This window comes from Tursiops truncatus, chromosome 1, assembly GCF_011762595.2.
Source record: "Tursiops truncatus isolate mTurTru1 chromosome 1, mTurTru1.mat.Y, whole genome shotgun sequence".
NCBI classification, from domain to species: domain Eukaryota; kingdom Metazoa; phylum Chordata; class Mammalia; order Artiodactyla; family Delphinidae; genus Tursiops; species Tursiops truncatus.
Window position 1 is genome coordinate 122225342 of NC_047034.1, and position 23487 is coordinate 122248828.

General features: G+C 35.1%; 1 protein-coding gene across 1 annotated transcript in view; it reads left to right on the plus strand.

Annotated features, from left to right (window-relative positions):
- The window catches only part of NEGR1 (neuronal growth regulator 1), a 913167-nt gene that overhangs the window by 622901 nt on the left and 266779 nt on the right, over window positions 1-23487 (plus strand). The window contains exon 4 of the mRNA XM_019919185.3: window positions 1199-1330. Coding sequence (XP_019774744.1) covers window positions 1199-1330 — 132 coding nt within the window. The remainder of the gene's footprint in view (window positions 1-1198; window positions 1331-23487) is intronic.

The following is a 23487-nucleotide window of genomic DNA, read 5'->3' on the forward strand; positions in this document are numbered from 1 at the left end:
TGAGCAAAGAAAATGATTATAAAATCAGATTTTAGGAACATGAATTTGAAGACAACTGCTGCTTTTGTGAGCTTACCTCTGTATACCTACAATAGCATATCAGCCAACTATCATCTCAGAAATATAACTCTCCTCTGTCTACAAATTGTGATCAGCCAGAGAAATGACTTAATCATCTATATTCTAAACACTGCAGATTTCAGTTAGCAAAGTCATAGTTACCTGGAGGGCAACAATGCAGCAACTGATATACTCAGACAAGGGAACCCAAAGGATAAAAAAATTTTAACATAGATATTATATATGAAATCCCTCCTCCTAAAATTCACATAGGCCCATTCTTCCTCTGCAGTATCTCTAATAATCAGGAACCTCCTGCCCGATGATTCTCTACTTTCAAATAAATAAAAATTCCATTATTTCAGAAAAGAGTCTTCTTTTCAAATCCTATTCACTTGGGAATATTCTTTTATCCATGATTATGTCTCTGTATTTTTAATCTGTCACTTTTAGTCAAATAGAATGTTTTCTCTGGAATATTAAAAAATAAAAGTAATTTAGTTTGTTTTTACAGCCACTTAACTCTTAGTTTGAGAATCATAAAGTTTTTTCCTGAGGTTTATTAAGTGGGTTATGTATAGTGTATATAGTATACCTCCCTTAGAAATCTTAAAAGTATGGAAACTGAAATATAGCAATGGTTTAATATATCTCCATACTTTTATCAATCCATCTAGCTTGAAACTTTGAGAATGAGTGTGAGATTTCCCCAAAAGAAAAGTAGCATTTAGTTAGGTTAAGTGTCAAGTTGCTAGCTTACACTGTATAAAAGTCAATATGTAGCAAGTCATATTAGTGAATTTCATCTACACTGCTAGGAGGTTGTTGAACTCAATTACAGAAATGTGCAGAGCTTGATTTGATGTGTGAGGAGGTTAGGAGACCACAATCAATTAAAAAGAACACATGTATATCCTGTTGTGGGGAAACAGTTGTTACAGTATCCCTTGTTCAGTTTCTGCTTTTTTCTCTGACTTTACCTCTGAATATAAGAGAACAAAAGGTTTAATAATTCCCCAGTTACATTTGGAATTATTTTGTCAGCAATATCTAATAGGAAGACACACCATCTTTGTTTTACTTGAATGAAGCCTCAAGCAGCTACAATTAAACACGCTGTACTTTTTTCTTCACGTAGCGAAACCATTTGAAAATGGACAATATTTGGACATTTATGGAATTACACGGGACCAGGCTGGAGAATATGAATGCAGTGCAGAAAATGATGTGTCATTTCCAGATGTGAAAAAAGTGAAAATTGTCGTAAACTGTAAGTCCCATAACCTTTTATCAATATAATTTCAAAGAAAAGATAAAACACCTGAAAAATACTGTCTGAAACATATGTTGCAATTTTTTAAGAGGTGGTCTATTGATAAACACTGCCTATTGGCAGTGAAAATGTTTACATGTTAGAATATTGATCAAATTGTTCATGTAACATCAATTGCCCCAAGCAATTCCACAATAATTCAGTTTAATGTTTAGATGGCAGTGTTTCCATTATCATCCTAGTCCCTGGCATTCTAAACTGTGGTATCCTTATCTCTAAAGCATCCTATACTCATGGTGTTATCTTCATTCTCATGGGTTTCACCTGGAGTGTATTCTGACTAAATTTAAGTGTGGAATTCCCAATCAAATTTGATGGACATGAAGTGTGCTATTCTACTTAAAGAGAAAAGCTGTTATTGTGATACTCCTATTATGTGGGTATTTAATTCTATTTAGTTTGGACAACATTGAGAAAATGAAGAAGTAATTTTCCCATGAACGTCATTAGTAGGAAATTAGAATATTAAGAGATACCTGCAGAACCATCAGTGTCATTATGTTATACCTTTTCTCTAAATATATTTCAAAACAGTGATGAAAGTCATTTTTTCATTTATCTTATTTCATACCTTATGATCTCAACAGCAATGACTGCGATAGTCTTTACTTTTCAAAAACAATCCCTTTTAGTCTTTCTCTCAAAAATTTTCACATGGTTTAACTTATTCAAATAGAATATTTTGGGGGTAATAGTATTTTACCAAAAGTGGTTTCAAACTATAGCTTCCAATGTGTTTTCCTCCCATTTATACATCTTTCTATATATGGCCATTGCTAATAATGAGTACATTGTATTGTACCATAGATCAGAAGGAAAATTTTCCAAATATATCCCCAAATGCTAAAACTAAGCAGTTTTTTCATATTAATATGAATCTCAGTTTCATGGTTCAAAAAATGACTATCAAAACACTCTAGGCGGGCTTCCATAGTGGTGCAGTGGGTGAGAGTCCACCTGCCGATGCAGGGGACACGGGTTCGTGCCCCAGTCCGGGCAGCTCCCACATGCCGCGGAGTGGCTGGGCCCGTGAGCCATGGCTGCTGAGCCTGCACGTCCAGAGCCTGTGCTCTGCAACACGAGAGGCCACAACAGTCAGAGGCCCGCGTACTGCCAAAAACAACAACAACAACAACAAAAAAAAAAAAAAACACTCTAGGCAGTTGAGTGTCTGCCAGGGCAAATCATTGCAACCAACTAACATTTGTCAGTGACTAAGATATACATTTGGAGTTGACTCTGAGCAAATGTGCATAATGCCAGAAGGAGGCACTTTCTGTAGCAGAGTTTCTCATATAATATTCTGAGACAAAGTTCCACAGAGCACCCAAGAAGCTTACTAGAAATGGAAATTTTCTGTGCCCCACCAGCCCTACTGAATCAAAATCCTTGAGGTATACGGCCTGGAATTATGCATTTATGATAAGTCCTCATTGAATCTCAGGACTCCTTTTGCAGAGGGTTACTGTTCATCCCTCTGGAACTCTCTGAAATTAGAGTTAATAAGCAAATAAAAATCCCTGATTATTTTATAACTAACCATGCTTATCTGAATATGAGTCTAGAGATTTTATTGTTGGAGGGTTGGGAAAAGAGGTGAGAAATAGGAGTACAAGGGAAGTAATATTTTTAGCAGTGAGCACTAAGAAAAGAAAAGGTAGAGTCAATCTGTCAAACAAGCAAGGCACCCAGCCTGGCAATGCAGCCTACTTTCAAGCCCCCAGAAACAACATATCTCTAAACTTATGTCTCCAATGGGGATACAATTGAACACAAGCTGCCATATGGATTTTCATGGGCCTATTCTCCATGTATAATCCTCACTATTTTTTGCATTCACACTTTCTTTTCTATCTTTTTATCTCTCTGACTTTAGTTCATTGTCACTTATTATGTAATCCGATTCTCTTTTTTTTCCTGGACAAGTGGGTACTTTAGACTGATAAAGGTCAAGTAAGGATGCAGATATTTGGAGAGAAATTGAATTGAAAGAAAGACACACCAACCAATGAGTCATCATCTAAAGGATTTGTGTGGAGAAAAGAATCCATATATAAAGCAGAAGGACAGAAATTAAGGAAACAGATGTTGAGAACTATGAAGGATCTGCCACAATTTCATGGTTGCTGGCAGAAGACAGAGACAAGGGGCAGTTTATTACTCATAGTGATAGCAGCAGCCAGAGTATTGTCTTACATCCGTTCCCCAAGCCCTAATTACTACAGGGTGATATGATGAGGGCTAGCTGATGCCTATACACACAGTGGGTTTGTGTCATAGCTGAGGCTCCCTGAGCTTAGAAACTCGATTTTTTTTTTTTGTATAATGGCAGCAAGCAAACCTGCCCTTTGCCACAGAGGGAGAAATTATCTTTATTATACTGGACTGTAAACAAACCTGCCCTTTGCTCCATGGAGAGAACTACCTCTTCTATCTTCCAAGACTGTTCTCTATACAAACTTCCTTGAAAAGATTGTCAGGAACAAAGCTGTCAGTGCCTCTGCTCACAAGATGTGCAGAAACACAAGAGACCCGTGGAGAATTGTCTTCCAACACAAAATGGAAGCAGGAAAGTTTGAAGCAGAGCCTAGAAACATTCCATCAGTTGAAAAGGGTGCTTCAGTGGCTTTTGCAGGGTTTTAGACACCTAAAAATCGGTAGAAAAGAAAACGTTGTTAACCAACTTTAACTTAAGAAGGAAAACCGGAAGGAAAAAGGGGAAAGTAAAAAAAAAAAGGTTAAGGATGTGTTTATTATAGTCATAATACAGACTATGTTTATTAAGAACTAATTTCAGTTAAAGTACAATCATAAGTGGAAATGTTGGTGCCAACACAGTATTAAAAATATTAAGAAAATGGACTCAACAGGATTTTTTAAATGGTTTTAAACATTCAATGTTGTTTTCTGCTGCTTCTCAAATTATACCTTTGATAGCTCACATTTTCTTAAATGTGCCATGAAGAATTGTATTGAATACTGATTGATCAATTAAATTTACATCTCTTGAATCAATATTTTATGTAAGTTTGTTCAGACTTCTGGTCAAGATCTAAAATTTGCCTTAGTTTGGAATAATTTTATCACACGTATACCAGTGATAGTTCAGTAGCGTAGGTGTGTGAGTGTAAGTGTGTATGTTCCTGGTTATGAGGAAATTTGGAAAGTATTAATTTTGTGATTTTACCCCTTTAGAAGCACTATCCATGGATTTTACTGAACTGATTTCCCAAAGGAAATTAGCCAAAACCTACTGAACAAACTTTAGTTTGTCAAAACCCAAACTTGAGCACAGTGCTCTATAACAAACACAAACTTCACGTCCCAGGATAACCTGAAGGTTCCCTGAAGATAGAGTTATGTCAGGTTCAAGACAGCCCTTCTTTTCATGGTTATTAATCAATATTGATGGTGCATGTAAAATTGCAGTAGCTTTGTGAGTTATAATTTGAAGAGAAACTTTGTCCCTGTTCCCAAATGGGGTTCAAGATGAAATGTAATAAATTTTCATAAGCTCTGGTTGACTCAGTTATTCCATAAGTCAATTTGAGGAAGAGATTTAGGTTCCCTGTAAGTTAGAAATGTTTCATGTTTTAGTATTCATCTAATACCTTTGCCACATTCACTATATGTATATATCTCATACATATAATAAATATCATATTTTGCCACACACTTTGTACTTATAGCACTTTCATGTGGATTTCTATTTAATTTAATTAAACAGCACTTTAGTGAAATGATTGGCATATTTGACTTATTTTGTATAGATTGGACTAGGTTGATTGAATAAATAAGTTCATTTTGAGTTATTTACAGAAAGCCTTACTATAGATAGTAAGATTTTATACAAAAGCTTGTTTCTGAGTAGGGAGATTTTGTAGGTGATTATTCTCCTTGTTTTTCTCTGTATTTTCTCTTATTCATTTGTATATGAATATAATATATTCATGAATTTATGATATAATATAGTTATAACAAACATATGAATATGTACATTTCTTTATATGTTTGCATATATATGTATAGACACACACCTGCACACAATTGGACAAGAAATATATTACATACTTACATATATATTACACATTTTTACATATGTATGTATATATATACTTACATATATATTACATATGTAAGTATGTATATATATTTCTTATCAAATTGAAAAACAAACTAAAAAATGAAAAGGAATCATGACAGTTATCATAAACAGACCTTGAGAATTAATACACATACACACACATAACACGAGAGAAAAAAATTTGAACCAGTTGGTTAGCTAAGACAGAGGGAGCTAGTGGATTGGAGTTGGATAGATTCTCTGTCTTATTTGCATTTGTATTCCATCCCTGGAAGCAGCCTAGAGGATATTAGTCCCATAATTTGTATTGTTAATTAAAAAGTGGAAGAATGAATGTCCAGAAAGTCCATGGGTTCAATTAAACTGGGAAAAACAGGAAAAGAGAGACCAGGGTCTAAATAATCAGTAAAGTTGATTCATGGAAGCCAAATCTAGAATCTGGAAAATGTAGATGGTATCATAGACTAATCAAATAACAAAGATCTCTATAGGGAAGCAGAATCCCAGATTTAGAAATCAGGAAAGCCTGCAAGACCTCACGCTTCAAAATGAATATTGCTGGTAAAAGGGGCAGGATTCTCTGATCTTGTGACAGGTTGTATTTTCTCCATTCTATTTATATGTACTTTTTCAGTTAAGAGGAACTCTTTTAGAAATACGGACCTTATAGTCAGGTGTAACTTATTTGAACTCTTGTTCTATAATTTACTGGACTTTGAGACCTTGGGAAACCACTTTACCTCTCTGAGTCTCAATTTCCAATTCTGTAAATTTGGGGCAATAATAGATAATTTTCAGGGTTTGGGTAAGGATTAAATGAGATAATATACACATAGCACCTATCACAGTGACTGGCCCACCGTTGGCAATTGAAAAAATATACATCTCTCTCTGCACATATTTACTCTAGAATGTAAGCTCTATGTCTTAAGGGGTTTTCCTTTCCTTTGTACAATGATGTGTTCCCGTCACACAGAGTGGCACCAGGTTTATAGGAGGCACTCAAAAAATAGTTATCAGATGAATTATTTAAAAGATTAGCATTCACCAAGTGCATTACTCTACTAGGCAAAACAGGAAAGAGATAATTAGGTTTGTTCCACAATTATATATTTTTTTCTCCCAGAACAATAAGTGAATGGTATGTTGACTAACTTATTTCTGATACCATTTTTTTAACCAAAATTTTCAGGTGGATTCAATAAAAATAACCTGCCATTTATATAGTGCTTTCACCCAGAAGGAGAAAGCATTAATTCCATTTTTTTTACAGATAAGAAAATTGAAGTTTGATGAGATTAAAATACTTCATAACACCCCTGATTTTCAAGGGTGAAAAGACATGAACAAAGGAAAGTATTAATTAACCAGAAAAAATATAGAGTCAACTAGATTAAGGTAAAAAGAGGTCTAGATATTATTTCAGTTTTCGCTCATGTCAGTAAGATCATTCATTGTATTTGGTATCAGAAATTATTTTGCACACACAATTTCCAGTAAAATAGAATTGAGTAATTCTTCCTATGGTCAAACAGTAAAGATATTTCTGAGTGCACTGTGAACTAAGATTTTATCCAGTAAATCACAAGCACATATTTGTACATTACTTTGCATCTGATACATATTCATTTATGCAAATTTGCACTTTATCTTCCAATATAACTAGCTCCAAACATGTGGAATAGAATGTACCAATTAGTATAACTTATTACAATTGTATCAAAGCCTGAAATGAGGGGCCATCAGGGAGAGGTAAGAGGAGGAAGAAGATTCTAGCGAAGGGACCAGTTTTCTTAGGCTATTCATAAAGTTTTCTCCAAAACGTTGGGCAAGTTAGGCAGACACATCAGACTTAAGACTAGAAGAAATTGCAGACGACAAATAGATATCACCTTAAAAAAAGAGAAAAGCTCAGCATTCGGGGTTGGAATTGGACAAAGATACTACCATAGGACCAGAAGAAAAATGAGAGTTATTTGAATTCACAATTATCACCTAAGTTTTCACTTCTGGTTCCATTTTGTGCCCCTACCTTTATTTTCCATTTTCCTCATCTTTTTATACTGCTTATAATATAAGCTACTCTCCTGTTTTTAAATTTCTTGATAAGCTAATTAACACTTACCTGGAACAACTCAGGACATTAAAAACCACATATTGTTTTTCTTCTAAATGAAGTACTAGTTCATATGTGATAATGAAGATTTACTTCAGTATATCTACATTTATATATGTATTTATTTACCTATTTACTTATTGCTTACTATGATACTATTGAGGTCTTAGGGCCAGGGATATCAGTCTTCAAGGAGTTCAACATCTAAGAGAAGAGAAAGACAAAAGAGGAATACATAGGCAGAACACTCTATGACATAAATCACAGCAAGATCCTTTCAGACTCACCTCCTAGAGTAATGGAAATAAAAACAAAAATAAATAAATGGGACTTAATGAAACTTAAAAGCTTTTGCACAGCTAAAGAAACCATAAACAAGATGAAAATACAACCCTCAGAATGGGAGAAAATATTTGCAAACGAATCAATGGACAAAGGATTAATCTCCAAAATATATAAACAGTTCATGCAGCTCAATATTAAAGAAACAAACAACCCAATCCAAAAATGGGCAGAAGATCTAAATAGACATTTCTTCAAAGAAGACATACAGATGGGCAAGAAGAACATGAAAACTGCTCAACATCACTAATTATTAGAGAAATGCAAATCAAAACTATAATGAGGTATCACCTCACACCAGTTAGAATGGGCATCATCAGAAAATCTACAAACAACAAATGCTGGACAGGGTGTGGAGAACCCTCTTGCACTGTTGGTGGGAATGTAAAGTGATACAGCCACTATGGAGAACAGTATGGAAGTTCCTTATAAAACTGAAAATAGAATTACCATATGATCCAGCAATCTCACTACTGGGCATATACCCAGAGAAAACCATAATTCAAAAAGACACATGCACCCCAATGTTCATTACAGTGCTATTTACAATAGCCAGGTCATGGAAGCAATCTAAATGCCCATCGAGAGACAAATGGATAAAGAAGATGTGGTACATATATATATAATGGAATATTATTCAGCCATAAAAAGGAACAAAATTGAGTCATTTGTTGAGACGTGGATGGATCTAGAGACTGTCATACAGAGTGAAGTAAGTCAGAAAGAGAAAAACAAGTATCGTATATTAACACGTGTATGTGGAACCTAGAAAAATGGTACAGATGAACCGGTTTACAGGGCAGAAGTTGAGACACAGATGTAGAGAACAAACGTATGGACACCAAGGGGGGAAAGCCTCGGGGGGCTGGGGATGGTGGTGTGATGTGTTGGACAATTGGGATTGACATGTATACACTGATGTGTATAAAATTGATGACTAATAAGAACCTGCTGCATAAAAAAAAAATAAAAATAAAATTCAAAAATTCAAAAAAAAAAAAAAAGAACCATGAAGTTGTAGTAAAGTGTGGCAAGTACTTTGATAAACCAATCATAAGGTGCTATGCAAGGCTATCATAAAGACACCTTGGGGTATCAGTGAAAGCTTCCAAGAGGCCTTGGCCCTGATGGTGTCTGAAGGATAAAATTGAATTTGATAGATACTAAAAAAAAAAAAAAACAGGAAATAAAGGAGTGAGGGCTCCGTGGCAATAGCAGCAGCATTTGCTTAACCCCATAGGAATTAGGGGACAAGGCACTGCTGGATCTGTCAGGCTGCGGTGAGCTGAAGGAGACCAAAAAGGGAAACAGAAAGGAGGATGGGTAGTGTAGAGGAAGGCAGGGCCAGATTCAATGGGAGTTCATGAGTTTTCATAGGCAGGCATAGATCCAGTGCTTCACAATCAAAGAAGAATAACTTTGAGATGATAAAACTATTCAGAGACACATCTGAATATTAAAGAAATGTATTTAAATATTTTTCTTCCCTACATCCATGGATTGTACTTGGAAGGTTTCTGTTTTGTCATTGCAAGGGTAAAGGAAAAAATTAAAATGACACTATTGAAAACAACTACAGCTAAGAGAGACATGAGGAACTAAGAAATTTGGAGGAAAATCCTTATGGATATTGAGCACTGAATATTAGAAACGTATGGATAATCACCCAGAAAACATTTTTAAATAAAACATTTCTACTCAATAGACCGACATAAATATCTACAAATTAAACCTTTTCTTTTCACCTTAGAACTTTCATGATATAAAAAGTTCAGATTTAATTCTATGGTTTATATAATTCCTTAGTTGAAGCTAAACTCTGTTATTAAACATGCAGTTAAGGAATACATGATTTCTTCTATTGAGGGAAACATAATTGGTCCTTTGTTTTAAATCTAAGACTTACACTTCAGTTAATGACTAGGGTGCCAAGGCTATTTTTACTTAATCTGTTACCCAATTTAACTTAAATGTATTCTCTCATACTTTTATCAGAGGTTTTGAGAGGAGTTTTAGTGTTAAGGGTGGGTGAGTGATCTTTGACCCTTTTGTTCATAGAAAGTCAAAATGTATCTGCAGTAACCAAATGTGCATATTTTTATTATTCCTATTTTTTTCTAAAAGTGAAAGATGAAACAATTTTCTTGCTTTAGTACATGAGCATGAGCAAGACTTTTTGCTAGAGGACAGTCTGTGTTTGTTTTGTTTGTCTTGTTCTTCCTGGGTTGGCACTTATTGCTTCAAAAAAAAAAAAGATATTTTTCAAGTAATAGATATAATAGAGATTGCCCATCAATTAGCAGTAAGAAAGCAATTTCTAAAAGTGAAAATGCTTTAGGTTGAAAATAATTCCACGCCAAACCGAAGAAAAGTGGTAAAGTCAGGAAAGAAATAACAAATATATTTGTCACACACTTTTGTGTGTGCTTTTGCTTCTGTGATGGTGTTCTCATCTAGATCCATGCTCTAGTAAGCTGCCCAAGGGTCAAACTCTGAAAACTTCAAGGTGCCTCCTTCTGAATATATTCTTCAAACTGATCTTGGAATTTGAAACAAACATACAGCTTATAAACCCATATTTATTTAAGTCCAACTTTATTGGCAAATTTCCTCAGTGAGCATGTATATCAAGCAAGATAATTTATGGAATTGAATTATTTTTTAATGGAACACTTGAGAGCAACACAGAATTAATCTTCTTGGGTCTTTTCCACATCATCATGATTGAACTTCACAAGAATTGTCAAGTATTCTCATGTCTGCTCTTGCACATATGTGTGTGTTTTGTGTAAGTGTATGTGTGTGTTTGAAGGGAGTGAAGATTAGGGGAAATATATGGTAGAAATAGTATAAACAAAGGCAATATGTAGAAGAGTCAGGGTAGGTAAATTTGGAAAAAGGGGTCAAACTGTTGGGAAACTTCCTTTGTACTTTAGAGCTTGCTTCCCCCATCTCCCCTCTTTCCTTCCTTCATTTTTGTATGCATTTTCTCTTTCTTTCTCACCATCAGTAGCCCATTGCTACATTTTTCTCATTATCTTTTTCTCTGTTTGTTTCTTCCCTTTCCTTTCCTCTTATTTCTACCCAGATGTATAAAAATACTAAACCAAAATTTTTAAAAAACATTTATATAATGGGAATTAGCAATGAATTTCCTTGCCATCTTGGAAATATTTAAAATATACAGATTCCTGAATAACCACTCCCCAAATATACTGAATTATTCAGTCTTTATTATATTTACTTATAAATAAATGAATAAATATTTGAAAATTTACTAGGTGATTATAGTAAACATGTATGTTTAGAGATTACAGCATAATGAGTGTAAGACAGAAAGGCTGAAGATCTGAATTCTATTTTTTAATTAATTAATTAATTAATTAATTAATTAATTTTTTTTGCGGTACGCGGGCCTCTCACTTTTGTGGCCTCTCCCGTTGCGGAGCAACAGGCTCCGGACGCGCAGGCTCAGTGGCCATGGCTCACGGGTGCAGACGCTCTGTGGCATGTGGGATTTTCCGGGACCGGGGCACGAACCCATGTTCCCTGCATCGGCAGGCGGACTCTCAACCACTGCACCACCAGGGAAGCCCTTTAATTTATTTGATTTATTTTTGGCTGCGCGTGGGCTTTCTCTAGTTGCGTCAAGCGGGGGCTACTCTTTGTTGCAGTGCGTGGGCTTCTCATTGCGGTGGCTTCTCTTGTTGCGGAGCACAGGGTCTAGGCACGTGAGCTTCGGTAGTTGTGGCTCACGGGCTCTAGAGCGCAGGCTCAGTAGTTGTGGTGCACGGGCTTAGTTGCTCCGTGGCATGTGGAATCTTCCCGGACCAGGGCTTGAAACTGTGTCCCTCGCCTTTGTGGGCGGATTCTTAACCCTGCGCCACCAGGGAAGCCCCTGAATTCTATTTTTAATTTAGTTACTTAACCTATTATACAACATTGGACAAAGTAGTTAAACTTCTTAGTATTAATTGCCTCATTTGTAAAATGAGGTAATCATGTCTATGGTATTCCCTCATTCTGAGATTCTGATGTGTTTCTCTGATACAACTATCTAAGTTTTTTAGGGACAGTGTAGATTCAACTGCAGGCAGACAGGAAGCAAAGGTTTAAAGCAACTGTTTGGCTTTAGTGTCAAATGATTCTAAATAATCTTATTCTTTTGGTTTGTAAATTCTTTGAGAAGTTATTAAGGATGATAATTTTGTTCTCTCATGCACTGTTGGCAAATTTGGGCAAACTATATTTTTAACTTTAAAATTGTAATTTCATGGAAAGAGTAAGTACAACAATGGAGAAATAAATTTCAGAGAATTTCGAAGTAAGGTTGCTGTTTATGCAGTGGAATGTGACAGAGGGTAACAAAAACAGGATTTGAAATCAGACAAACATGATTTCTAATCCCAGCTCAGTCACTTGTTAACTATGGAGTACTGGGAAAATTAGTTAACCTCTCACAGGCTCAGTTTTCTTACATTAAAAAACAAAACAAAACAAAACAAAAAACTGGAGATAATTATACCTACCTTGAAGATTTCTTCTGAGAATTGTGTCATATGTAAAACAACAGTGCAACTAGCACAAAGCAAACAACCTACATTGTAAGTAATAGTATTGATATATAGCACGCATCACACTGCCCTTTTTGTTTACATGTCAACCTTCCTTTGTGGCCTGTGAGCTCTCTGAAGAAGGGGACAACTCGTATTCACTTTTGTGCTTGAGGCAGTATGCACATAGTTTTGAGGACAGGCTCTGCAGCTGGTCACCTTGGCTTTGAACTCTAGCTCTGCCACTTACTACTATGCCAGCTTGCTCAAATTATTAAGCTTTGTGTGTGTCAGTTTCTTCAACTATTAAGTGGGGACTGAGCATTTAACTAAGTTAAGGCATAAAGAAGGTTTAGTGCATATTAGTATTTTTTTTTTCTTTTTTTGGCTGTGTTGGGTCTTCATTGCTGCGTGCAGGCTTTTCCCTGGTTGTGGCAAGTGGGGGCTGCTCTTCGTTGCGGTGTGCAGGTTTCTCATTGCGGTGGCTGTTTTAGAGCACAGGCTCTAGGCATGTGGGCTTCAGTAATTGTGGCACATGGGCTCAGTAGCTGTAGCTCGTGGGCTCTAGAGAGCAGGTTCAGTAGTTGTGGCGCACGGGTTCAGCTGCTCCGTGGCATGTGGGATCTTCCCGGACCAGGGCTCGAACCCATGTCCCCTGCATTGGCAGGCTGTTTCTTAACCACTACACCACCAGCGAAGCCCAGTACATATTATTTTAATTTCAGTACCTAACATATTGCCTGGTGATTCATGTCTATAGGTTGAATAAATAAATAAATATAATATAAGCACACATGGAATTTGAAAGTTGATAGTATTGTAAGATCACCCAAGTTCCTTTGTGTTATGGATGTATGCTTAGATAGCTTTTGAAATCAGATCACAGAGTTCACAGAAACACTCAAAATGGAATCCTGAAATCCTGATTCTAGGTCTGAGGCTATTTCATTATACCAGCCTGCCTCCATGTAAATCAAAATAAGATTTAATTATTTTCAGTAAACTCTGTAAACTTCAGAGTCTTTGAGAAAGATAGCCTAGTCTGAAGGGTAAGGAGACAGGATCACTGTGGGTAATGAGGAAAAGGTTTGAATAATGAGAATATACACAGGTGCTACCTGTCAGAATGGCTGTCACTGAAATAAAGTGAAGAACCGAGGGAATTAGGATTCCAGTGAATAGATAAAACAATCACAGTAAATAATCCTTGGGAATGATGCTGCACTCAAAATAGGTTTGTTCATACATTGTCTGAAATAAGAGATTTTGTTCAGTAGTGAATGTAATGAAGTCTCAGCAACCTACCTGCTTGCTCTACACAGTAAAGGTAACAGCAATGTAAAAACCCCCCAAAATAAAAACAACTCCCCCCCCAAAAAATGCCCGCTGTGCTGGGGGCATTAAACAGTTACAGTTTTCATAGGTAAAATGAAAGATGATAAAGTCCTATTTAGAACACTCTCTGTATATTCCAGTCTTAATGAGGTCATACTTCATTCAGTTTATCAAAAACTTAAAAGTAGTTTGGTGGTAATTTATATCTTATGCCCACTCCCCAGTTGTTTCAGAGTTAGAGTTAGGGATTCGGATAATATTTCTAGGTTTTTAAATAATATAGTGAGACATATTAGCTTAATTCATACTAATTTTTTTCTTCAATAAATCATACTTTGACCTAGTCCAAACATATCAGCATTCTGTAGCCTAGAACAGATGTTGAGAGTGTTTCCACATTTGTTTCAACCAACTAGTGTACCTTGACATGTCAGGATGGAGGAGGTGTATCAGCAATCAGCTGAAGTTCACAAATACTACATTTGTTAATGCTGTTTCACATTTGTGAGCATATTGGTTTTACAAACTGTTCTATTTTTCTCTGTGAGTGTCGAAAGGACTTTGAAGCTCAGTGCAATTCTCATGCAGATGCAGTCTTTGCTAAAGCGTGGCATGAGCTGTTCTGCACAACCTAACAGGAAAGAGATGAATCTGATAATCTATGGATTTTTAGGAGTCAAGTTGCATAATTCTAAGAATCTAGTGTCCTGATAGAATTTTCTAGATAATCCAATGTGGTAGAAATTTCAAGTTGTTTATCAAAACCTATTTTAATCTCCTTCTAGAACACCCTACCCCACCCCAAATTTAAAGGTTAATTTTGGCCCTGTGACTGAGTTCCAGTGAATGAAATATGAGCAGAAATGACATGGGCCATTTCCAGGCTTGGCCTATAAAGCTTCCCATGCTCAGTTCCATGCTTGTTACTCTTCCTGGCTAGTTGGAATAGTAACCCCCCACGGTGATCTGGAAAGCTACAGGTTGAAGAAAACAAAGCTTTCATTATCTTGAGCCACTGAGTGATTTTATGCCAAAGAATACCCCTACCTCATTACCTCACTTCACTCCTAACCTTTCATTGATCTGAAACATTATGAACTATTAGGTGAATGAGAAATAACCTTCCTTTTCATTGACTCATTGCACATTTGGATCTATTTGTTACCATAGCTGAGCCTCTTCTGACTAGTATAATCAAAGATATGGGCTCAAATCTTCTGTATATATTAGACATTCTTGCCTCATATCTTTCTTAAAAAATCTAGCCAGAAGCAATGATTAAAAGATTCCTGAGAAGAGTAAGGAGATAATGGATCTCTTCTTCCTCCAAGATGAAGCATAGCCTACTGAATTTATATTTGCAAATTTTGTTAGTCATGGTAAAAAAAAAAAAAAAAAACAATCTATGAATATCATGCCTTTGAGGCTTCATATGATTTTGCTAAAAAAATACAACTGGATTCAAAATAGCATCTGGCCATCAACCTCTGATATGAACTTTTCTGACAAAATGTGACTTGGAGACATAGAAAATGGAACAACAGTTGGAAAACCTCCAAAACTTAATACTAACCCAAAGCCAGTATTCAGAAGGCATTTCTACAAAGTAAAAAGCTTATGGAGTTAGAACACAAAAAACAAACAAAAAAACAATGCTATACCTCGCTTAGCCTCATGGAAGAAACAGCCCAGCCTTCCTGAAAGAAAACAGAGAACTTAATTTTTCTCCCTGAGCTTCTGCTTCCTGGCTTAGAAACTTCCAGACTTGTACCAAAACTTGTACCAAAGACAAAACTGGACATCCTCCTCTCTGTATATGGTTGCAGTTATGAAGGCAGTCAGAATATTATTCCCTTGCTCTCACCCTACCTTCCTTTATCCACTGGTCCATTGCATTTTATGGGGTATGTTTTCAGAATTTAAAACTTTGTATGTAGGAAGAGAAAGAAGAGTACTAAAACCAGACCATGTTGGGGATTGTAGCTTTCCATTGGTTCCAAGTATTATAATATCAGGAACAAGAGGTAGGAGAGGAACTCAAGTTGATCCTATAAATTGTATTTGATTCATCCTGCTAGACACAGGACAGGGGAGAATAGCTGTGACCATGGTCATGCTCTACACTTTGGCTTAAAAAATGCATCCAACCAGGGAGACAGTGAATAGGGTATTTACAAACTACATACCTATGTGCTGGGAAGCATCAGTTCAAATCAGAACTCTACACAGTAAGAAATGCAGTGTGGTGGGGAACTTAAGTAAATACACAAATATGCACTGGAATAAGAAAAAAAAGAGTACACGTTAAAAAACTTGAAGATGAATATGTTATCTAAATGATTGGCTATAGCAAAAGGGAGAAAATGTTCAAAAACTTATTAAACATACTTTATATGAAACAAGAAGGCATTTCCTCCACAAAAATGATATCACAAAGCATAGGAAATAGGCTGAGATGAAAGGAGAAGGAAAAAACCTATAAGGTGCATTATAAAAATGACCAATTGTGATGCAGAGAAAGCTGGTGACCTGTTACTTCGTACCATCAACTATACTAGATGTGGAGAAAAACCCCTCCCAGTATTGAACATCTGAAATTGCTAGAAACTATATAGAACATGAAAATATGTCTTTTTCAGCATGGCAAAGCTTGTGTCAATATAAGAAAAACAAATTGGAAGCCTGAAAGTTATCACAAAATGCTATTCCATCAGGCAAGGAGCCCTGACCAGCTGCTCCCTGGAGGTGTGGAATCTGGTTTTAACTTGCCAATCTTAAGAGACTTGACACAAAAGCTGGGTCTTTTTGGCACAGAAACTCACATTACTGATGCCCCCCCCTTCCATAAATGTGAAGCAATGAAAGGGTAACACACTCAGGGGTGAAACAGAACGCAAACAAACAGAAAAGCTCACTGTGCTATGCCTGTGCCCATCTTGATACAGGGTATGGGGCAAAGGACAGGAGTTATAGGAAAGAAAATTATTCTCCGAGAATTCCCAATCACAAGGTTCACTCATCTATTGATAGATTTGAGACTGGATTCACATTCCCTGTAAAGTCTAAAACATGCTAAGTAGAAATTTTAGTTTAAAGTGGTTCTAGGGTGACTGGCCCCTTAGATGTCTGACAGAAGAGAAACTAATGCCCTCTATAGAGCACATTTTAAACACAGACCTCAAAAATTTTCCATAAGGAGGGGCTTCCCTGGTGGCACAGTGGTTGAGAGTCGGCCTGCTGATGCAGGGGACAGGGGTTCTTGCCCCGGTCCGGGAAGATCCCACATGCCGTGGAGCGGCTGGGCCTGTGAGCCATGGCCGCTGAGCCTGCGTGTCTGGAACCTGTGCTCTGCAATGGGAGAGGCCACAACAGTGAGAGGCCCGCACACCACCAAAGAAAAAAAAAATTTTCCATAAGGAGTGTTTAAGTAAAATGAGTTCTCAATCAAAAATACAGTGCACAAATGAGAAAGCAAGCCACCAGCAGAAAAACAAACTATAAGACGTGCGTAATACAAATATTAGAAATACCCCAAATAGAATATGAACAAAATATTAATATGCTTCAAAGAAATAAAGAGAATTAAAGTATGATAAAAGAATGTGTTGCTACCCAAATTGAACAATTTAAAAAAAGAATCTCTTAGTGAACTAGAAATATATTTAGCTAACAAAAGACATCAATAAAAAGCTACAGCAAGTATCATACACGTGGAAGAAATGTAAATACATTCCCTTTAAAATCAGCTAAGACAAGGATGACTCCTTTCATTACTTTTCCTAGCCAAGTCAGGACAACAAGAAAAAATTAGACGTAAAATTATTTGAAAAAAAGAACTAAAACTGCCATTATTCTAAGATGATGTGATTGTCTATGTACAAAACCCAGAAGAATTTGCAGATAAATAGAATAAATAAGAGTTTGTCATGATTAATAGATATAAAATCAATATACCAAATTAAGTTGTATTACTATAAATCAGCAAGAAAAGCAAGTCCAATTAAGAAAAATAATGTTTAGAATATCAACAAAATATAAATGTATTGAGGATATAAATATATATACACGAACACATATATGTGTGTGTATATATATACATATGTGTGTGTATATATATATATACACACACACACACACACACACACACATATATATATATATATATATATACAATGTATTATTTAAATACATTAAAGAAGACCTAATTAAATGGAGAGGTATAGCATACTCAGGGATATTTAGAGATGTTGTTACTCTCAAAACAAAATACAGACTCATTAGAATTCAAATAAAAAATTAAACTTGTTGTTTTCATGAAATTTGACAAGCTATTTCTAAAATGTATATTGATAGTATAAGAAACATCTAAGGAAAAAAAAATCAGGTGGGAAATATACCCTACCAGATGTCAAAATGTATTATAACTATATGATGTTTTAAGTGAGATATTAGACAAATATATAACTATGGCATAAAAGGGAGCCCCCAAACAGATCCATGAATATATAGGATTCTGATATATCAAAGAGAAGATACTGTAGATCAGTAGGGAAAAAATAAACCATTAATAAATTGTTAGGAACAATTAGTTTTCATAAGTAAAAAACAAAAGGAAATGAAACTCTACCTCACAACATAAAATCAATTCCAGATAAACTGAGGATGTAATTGTGAAAGATAAATCATTAAAATCCTCTAAAAACAACATGAGACTATTTTTCTGACCCTTGGTAGGGATAGTGTCCTTAAACTAAATAGGAAAAGGAAAACTATAAAGACAATGACATATATTATATCATATTAAAATTAACACTTTTTTTATGAAAGACAGCAAGAAGAAAGGCCACAAACTGAGGAAGGTTTTGAAATACATAAAGCCAACAAAGATTAAATATACAGAAAATATAAAGAACATCTATTAAAAATGAACCAAGAAATCTCATAATATGAAAAGACACATGATAGGCATTTCATAGCAGAAGAAAGTCTAGTGGATCATAAAGATATAGAAAGATGTCCAGGGCTTCCCTGGTGGCGCAGTGGTTGAGAGTCTGCCTGCCAATGCAGGGGACATGGGTTCGTGCCCCAGTCCGGGAAGATCCCATATGCCACGGAGCGGCTAGGCCCGTGAGCCATGGCCGCTGAGCCTGCGCATCCGGAGACTGTGCTCCACAACGGGAGAGGCCACAACAGTGAGAGGCCCGCATACAGCAAAAAAAAAAAAAAAAAAAAAAAAATTCATTCCTACAGAGAAGTTAAAAAAAATTTAAACTCTCCTAAGATTTCTCCTCTACAGTACTAAACAACAACTGGTAATAGAACAATGCTTATAGAATTTGGGGGGATGTATGTTGTGATGTAAGAACAAATCATTAATGTCTGATAACAACAGGAAGGGATTATTGCTAGGCAAGATCTCAGCAAATATGCCCTTCACAGGCCTGTCTAGCTTGCAATTGCCAGATTAACATTAATAGTTTAAATAATAGAAAAACAATAGAATCAAAGTACTGACAATAGTCTTTGAAACTAGCTAAATTCAGATGTAATTCCAAACAATTGGTATAAACAAGATTTCATAAATTCCTTCAAAAACGTTTTGCATTTAAATCTATATAATGTAAATATATTGAATACAAAAGATCGGTGTATGAAAGCTCAGATTATACTCTTCAAATGAAGCATTGACAGAGACATTGAGGTGAATGGAAGAATGGAGAGCAGAATAATTGGGGAGGCAGGAGGACACACAGAGAGAGCATGCTAAATGTTATCTTTCATTTATCAAAGAAAATAAAATAATTTAATTATTGAATTTTGATAATCCAAGAAACATAAGTAATATTGTTAAAGGTGAAAAGTAAACCCCAATAAAAATATATGCAGGAAGCATGAATGCAAATCTCTTCCACATACAGTAAAATGAGAAGGGAAAGTCATGAAGCATGAACACTTGAACTCACACACAAAAAAGAGAAAACCAATTGAGAACATCAGTTAAAATAACTAATATGATTAATGGTGCTCTTAAAAGGAAAATAATAGTGAGTTTGTATTTTAAAACACTACTGTTTATTATGTGCTAATATATTGGGTTGGCCAAAAGATTCATTCATTTTTTTCCATAAGATGGCTTCAGTAGCACTTAGTTGTCTTTAACTTCATTTGAAGCAATTTTGTTAGATTGTATGTGACAGCCATCATATCAGCATGCATATAAAAAAAGACATCAAAATTGGTGAATTTTTGTATAGCCATTTTAATATTGAAGATGGAAGAAAAAAAGCAACATTTTTGGCATATTATGCTTTATTATTTCAAGAAAGGTAAAAACACAATCAAAATGCAAAAAAAGATTTGTGCAGTGTATGGAGAAGGTGCTGTGACTGATCAAACATGTCAAAAGTGGTTTGTGAACTTTCGTGATAGAGATTTCTTGCTGGACAATGCTCCATGGCCGGGTAGACCAGTTGAAGTTGATAGCGATCAAATCAAGACATTAATTGAGAACAATCAATGTTATACCACACAGGAGATAGCTGACATACTCAAAATATCCAAATCAAGTGTTGAAAATCATTTGCACCAGCTTGGTTATGTTAATCACTTTGACGTTTGGGTTCCACGTAAGTTAAGCAAAAAAAAAAACCTTCTTGACCGCATTTCTGCATGTGATTCTCTACTTAAAACATAACATTTTTTAAAACAAATTGTGATGGGCAATGAAAAGTGGACACTGTACAATAATGTGAAATGGAAGAGATCATGGGGCAAGCGAAATGAAACACCACCAACCACACCAAAGGCCAGTCTTCATCCAAAGAAGGTGATGTGTATTTGGTGGGATTGGAAAGGAGTCTTCTATTATGAACTCCTTCCAGAAAACCAAACGATTAATTCTGACAAGTACTGCTCCCAGTTAGACCAACTGAAAGCAGCACTCAACGAAAAGCGTCCAGAATTAGTCAACAGAAAACACATAATCTTCCATCAGGATAACGCAGACCGCATATTTCTTTGATGACCAGGCAAAAACTGTTACAGCTTGGCTGGGAAGTTCTGATTCATCCTCTTTATTCACCAGACATTGCACCTTCGGATTTCCATTTATTTCCAGCTTTACAAAATTCTCTTAATGGAAAAAATTTCAATTCCCTGGAAGACTGAAAAGGCACCTGGAACAGTTCTTTGCTCAAAAAGATAAAAATTTGGGGAAAATGGGATTATGAAGTTGCCTGAAAAATGGCAGAAGGTAGTGGAACAAAAGGGTGAATACCTTGTTCAATAAAGTTCTTGGTGAAAATATAAAATGTGTTTTATTTTTACTTAAAAACCAAAGGCACTTTTTGGCCAATCCAATAATAATCAATGGTATATTGCTATATAAGACAAATCTAAAGCAAAGTAACATAAAAAATTTAACTTAAAGAATGGATAAAGATTTGTTAAAGCAATTCAAGGAAAATGAAAAGAGGAGTAAAAATAATTTTAAAATATTCATTTCAAGGGAGAACATTAATAATCTAATTAATGTTTCCCTCATGAGTTTGGAACCAATTGAGAGAGAGATTCAGGAGCTTGACAAAACGGAAAGCCTGCCTCTGTCACTAGAGCATGTGCAAGAATCAAAGCATGAGTTCTTTAGGAAGGATGGTTCTAAACATGGAAGGTGCCAAACAGAACATGAATAATTCCTTCTTCCAATTCAACATTCAGTTAACTTCCTCCCATGGGAATGGTGAGACAGGCCAGAAGTATTACTCTGGGGAAAAACGCTCCACATAGAATTATAAGGTCAGGAAAATGGAAGTGCCTTCCCTAATAATCCATGCCAATAAAGAACCTTATTAGTCAAGTAATATAAAATACATATATTAATATATGTGTGGATGTATGTATATAAATACATATGTGTGCATGTGTGCATATGTGTGTATATATATGTATACATATATATATGTCAAGTCTTTTTAGAAAGAAAGATAGGAAATATTTACCAATTCACAAGTGGTTGGAGAAAGTTTTACTTAAAAGTCCTCATCTTTTGCTAGATCAAGTAGAAATAAATAAGAAGATAAAGAATTTTAATAATAATATTAGTGATGTTAAATTAATATGCACATTGGATTTTGCACCCTCAAAGAATAAACTATGTTTAATGGCAACCACAGAATTTTTATAAATAGTGTTTATCTACCAGGACACAAAATAAAAAATCTCAATAGATCTCACAAAGCAGAAATTGGATGAGTCATATTTTCTGATCCAACTTTAATAATAAATGTTTAAATCCCCAAACTACAATGACAAGATCCCAAACTTCTGAAAATAAAAAATTAAACTCTTAAATATCTTTTTTTGGTGCCCATTTAAGAAACAGCAGGAGCAAGTATACCATATAGCAAAAAAGACCAGATTCAAGGAAAACTATATTCAGGAGTAACTTTATAATTTTAATAGCTTTTTATTAGGATTAGGAGATTAAGTTCAATACTCATTAAAACTATAGGAGACCCCTCCTGCATAAAGTTAAGACCCCCAAAAGGCTAGATCTGTAGTATTATAAGGATGAATGAGAAATGTACTCCATGTCTCAAAAGGAGATTTAAGGAATTTTTCCTATCACAAACCTTGTCCTAATTTCATGGAAGAAAATTATCCTCTGAGAATCTATAACCTCAACTTATTTGCAGCCACATAGGCAGTTTTATTTTAAAAATGTAAAGGTGTTAATTGAATTTACTCTTGTCCAAAATAGGTGAAGTCCACAGGAAACTCAAAAAACAAAAATTGGAAAAGTAAAACTAAACACAAAAACAAAAATCTTCTCAGGAGAAGTGTGACTTCATTCTACTCCTTAAAAATTTCTCTAGGCAAAATGCCAAGTAAAATGAAAATCTCAGAGCCAAAAATCACATAACTTACAATGAAATAATGAGACATGAATGAAAATCAGCAAGAGCAACAGACAAGAAAAGTAAACTTAAAAACTTTAGATTCTGAATTTCAGAAATATAAATTTACATAAGAATGAAGTTTGAATATCAGTAAAGAATAAGCAATTATGAATGAAAATCTTACAGAATTTACAGATATGAAAATTAGAATAAATGAAATGAAGAACATCACAACCAGAAAAATGGGTTAGCTATAGCTAAAGAGAGAATTAGTGAATTCAAACAATGATCTGGAGAAATTATATGGAATACTATTCAGAGATAACAAAAGATAGAATTTAAGAAAGTGATATGAAGAATATTGTATAAATGTCTAAAAGACATAGAATATAATTCCATAAGGACATGTTACACAGAATTGGGGAAGTGGGCAAAAGTCAATACAGAAAAAAATGGCTCAGAATATTTTCAGTATTATTGAAATATATGGAAAAATCATAAGGTAATTTTAGTATATTCAAGAAAAATATTATAAAATTCAACATATATTTACTATACAAACTCTTAGTAAACTATGAAGAGAAGGGAACTTCACCTGATGAGAGGCATGTACAAAATTTCTACATCAAGCACCTTACTTAATATTGAAAAATTATATGCTTCCATTTCAGATCGGGAAAAAGACTTGACAATTAGCACCCATATTCAACATTTTAGTGCAGGTTCTTACACTTGCAGTACAAAAAGACAAAGAAATAAAAGATGTA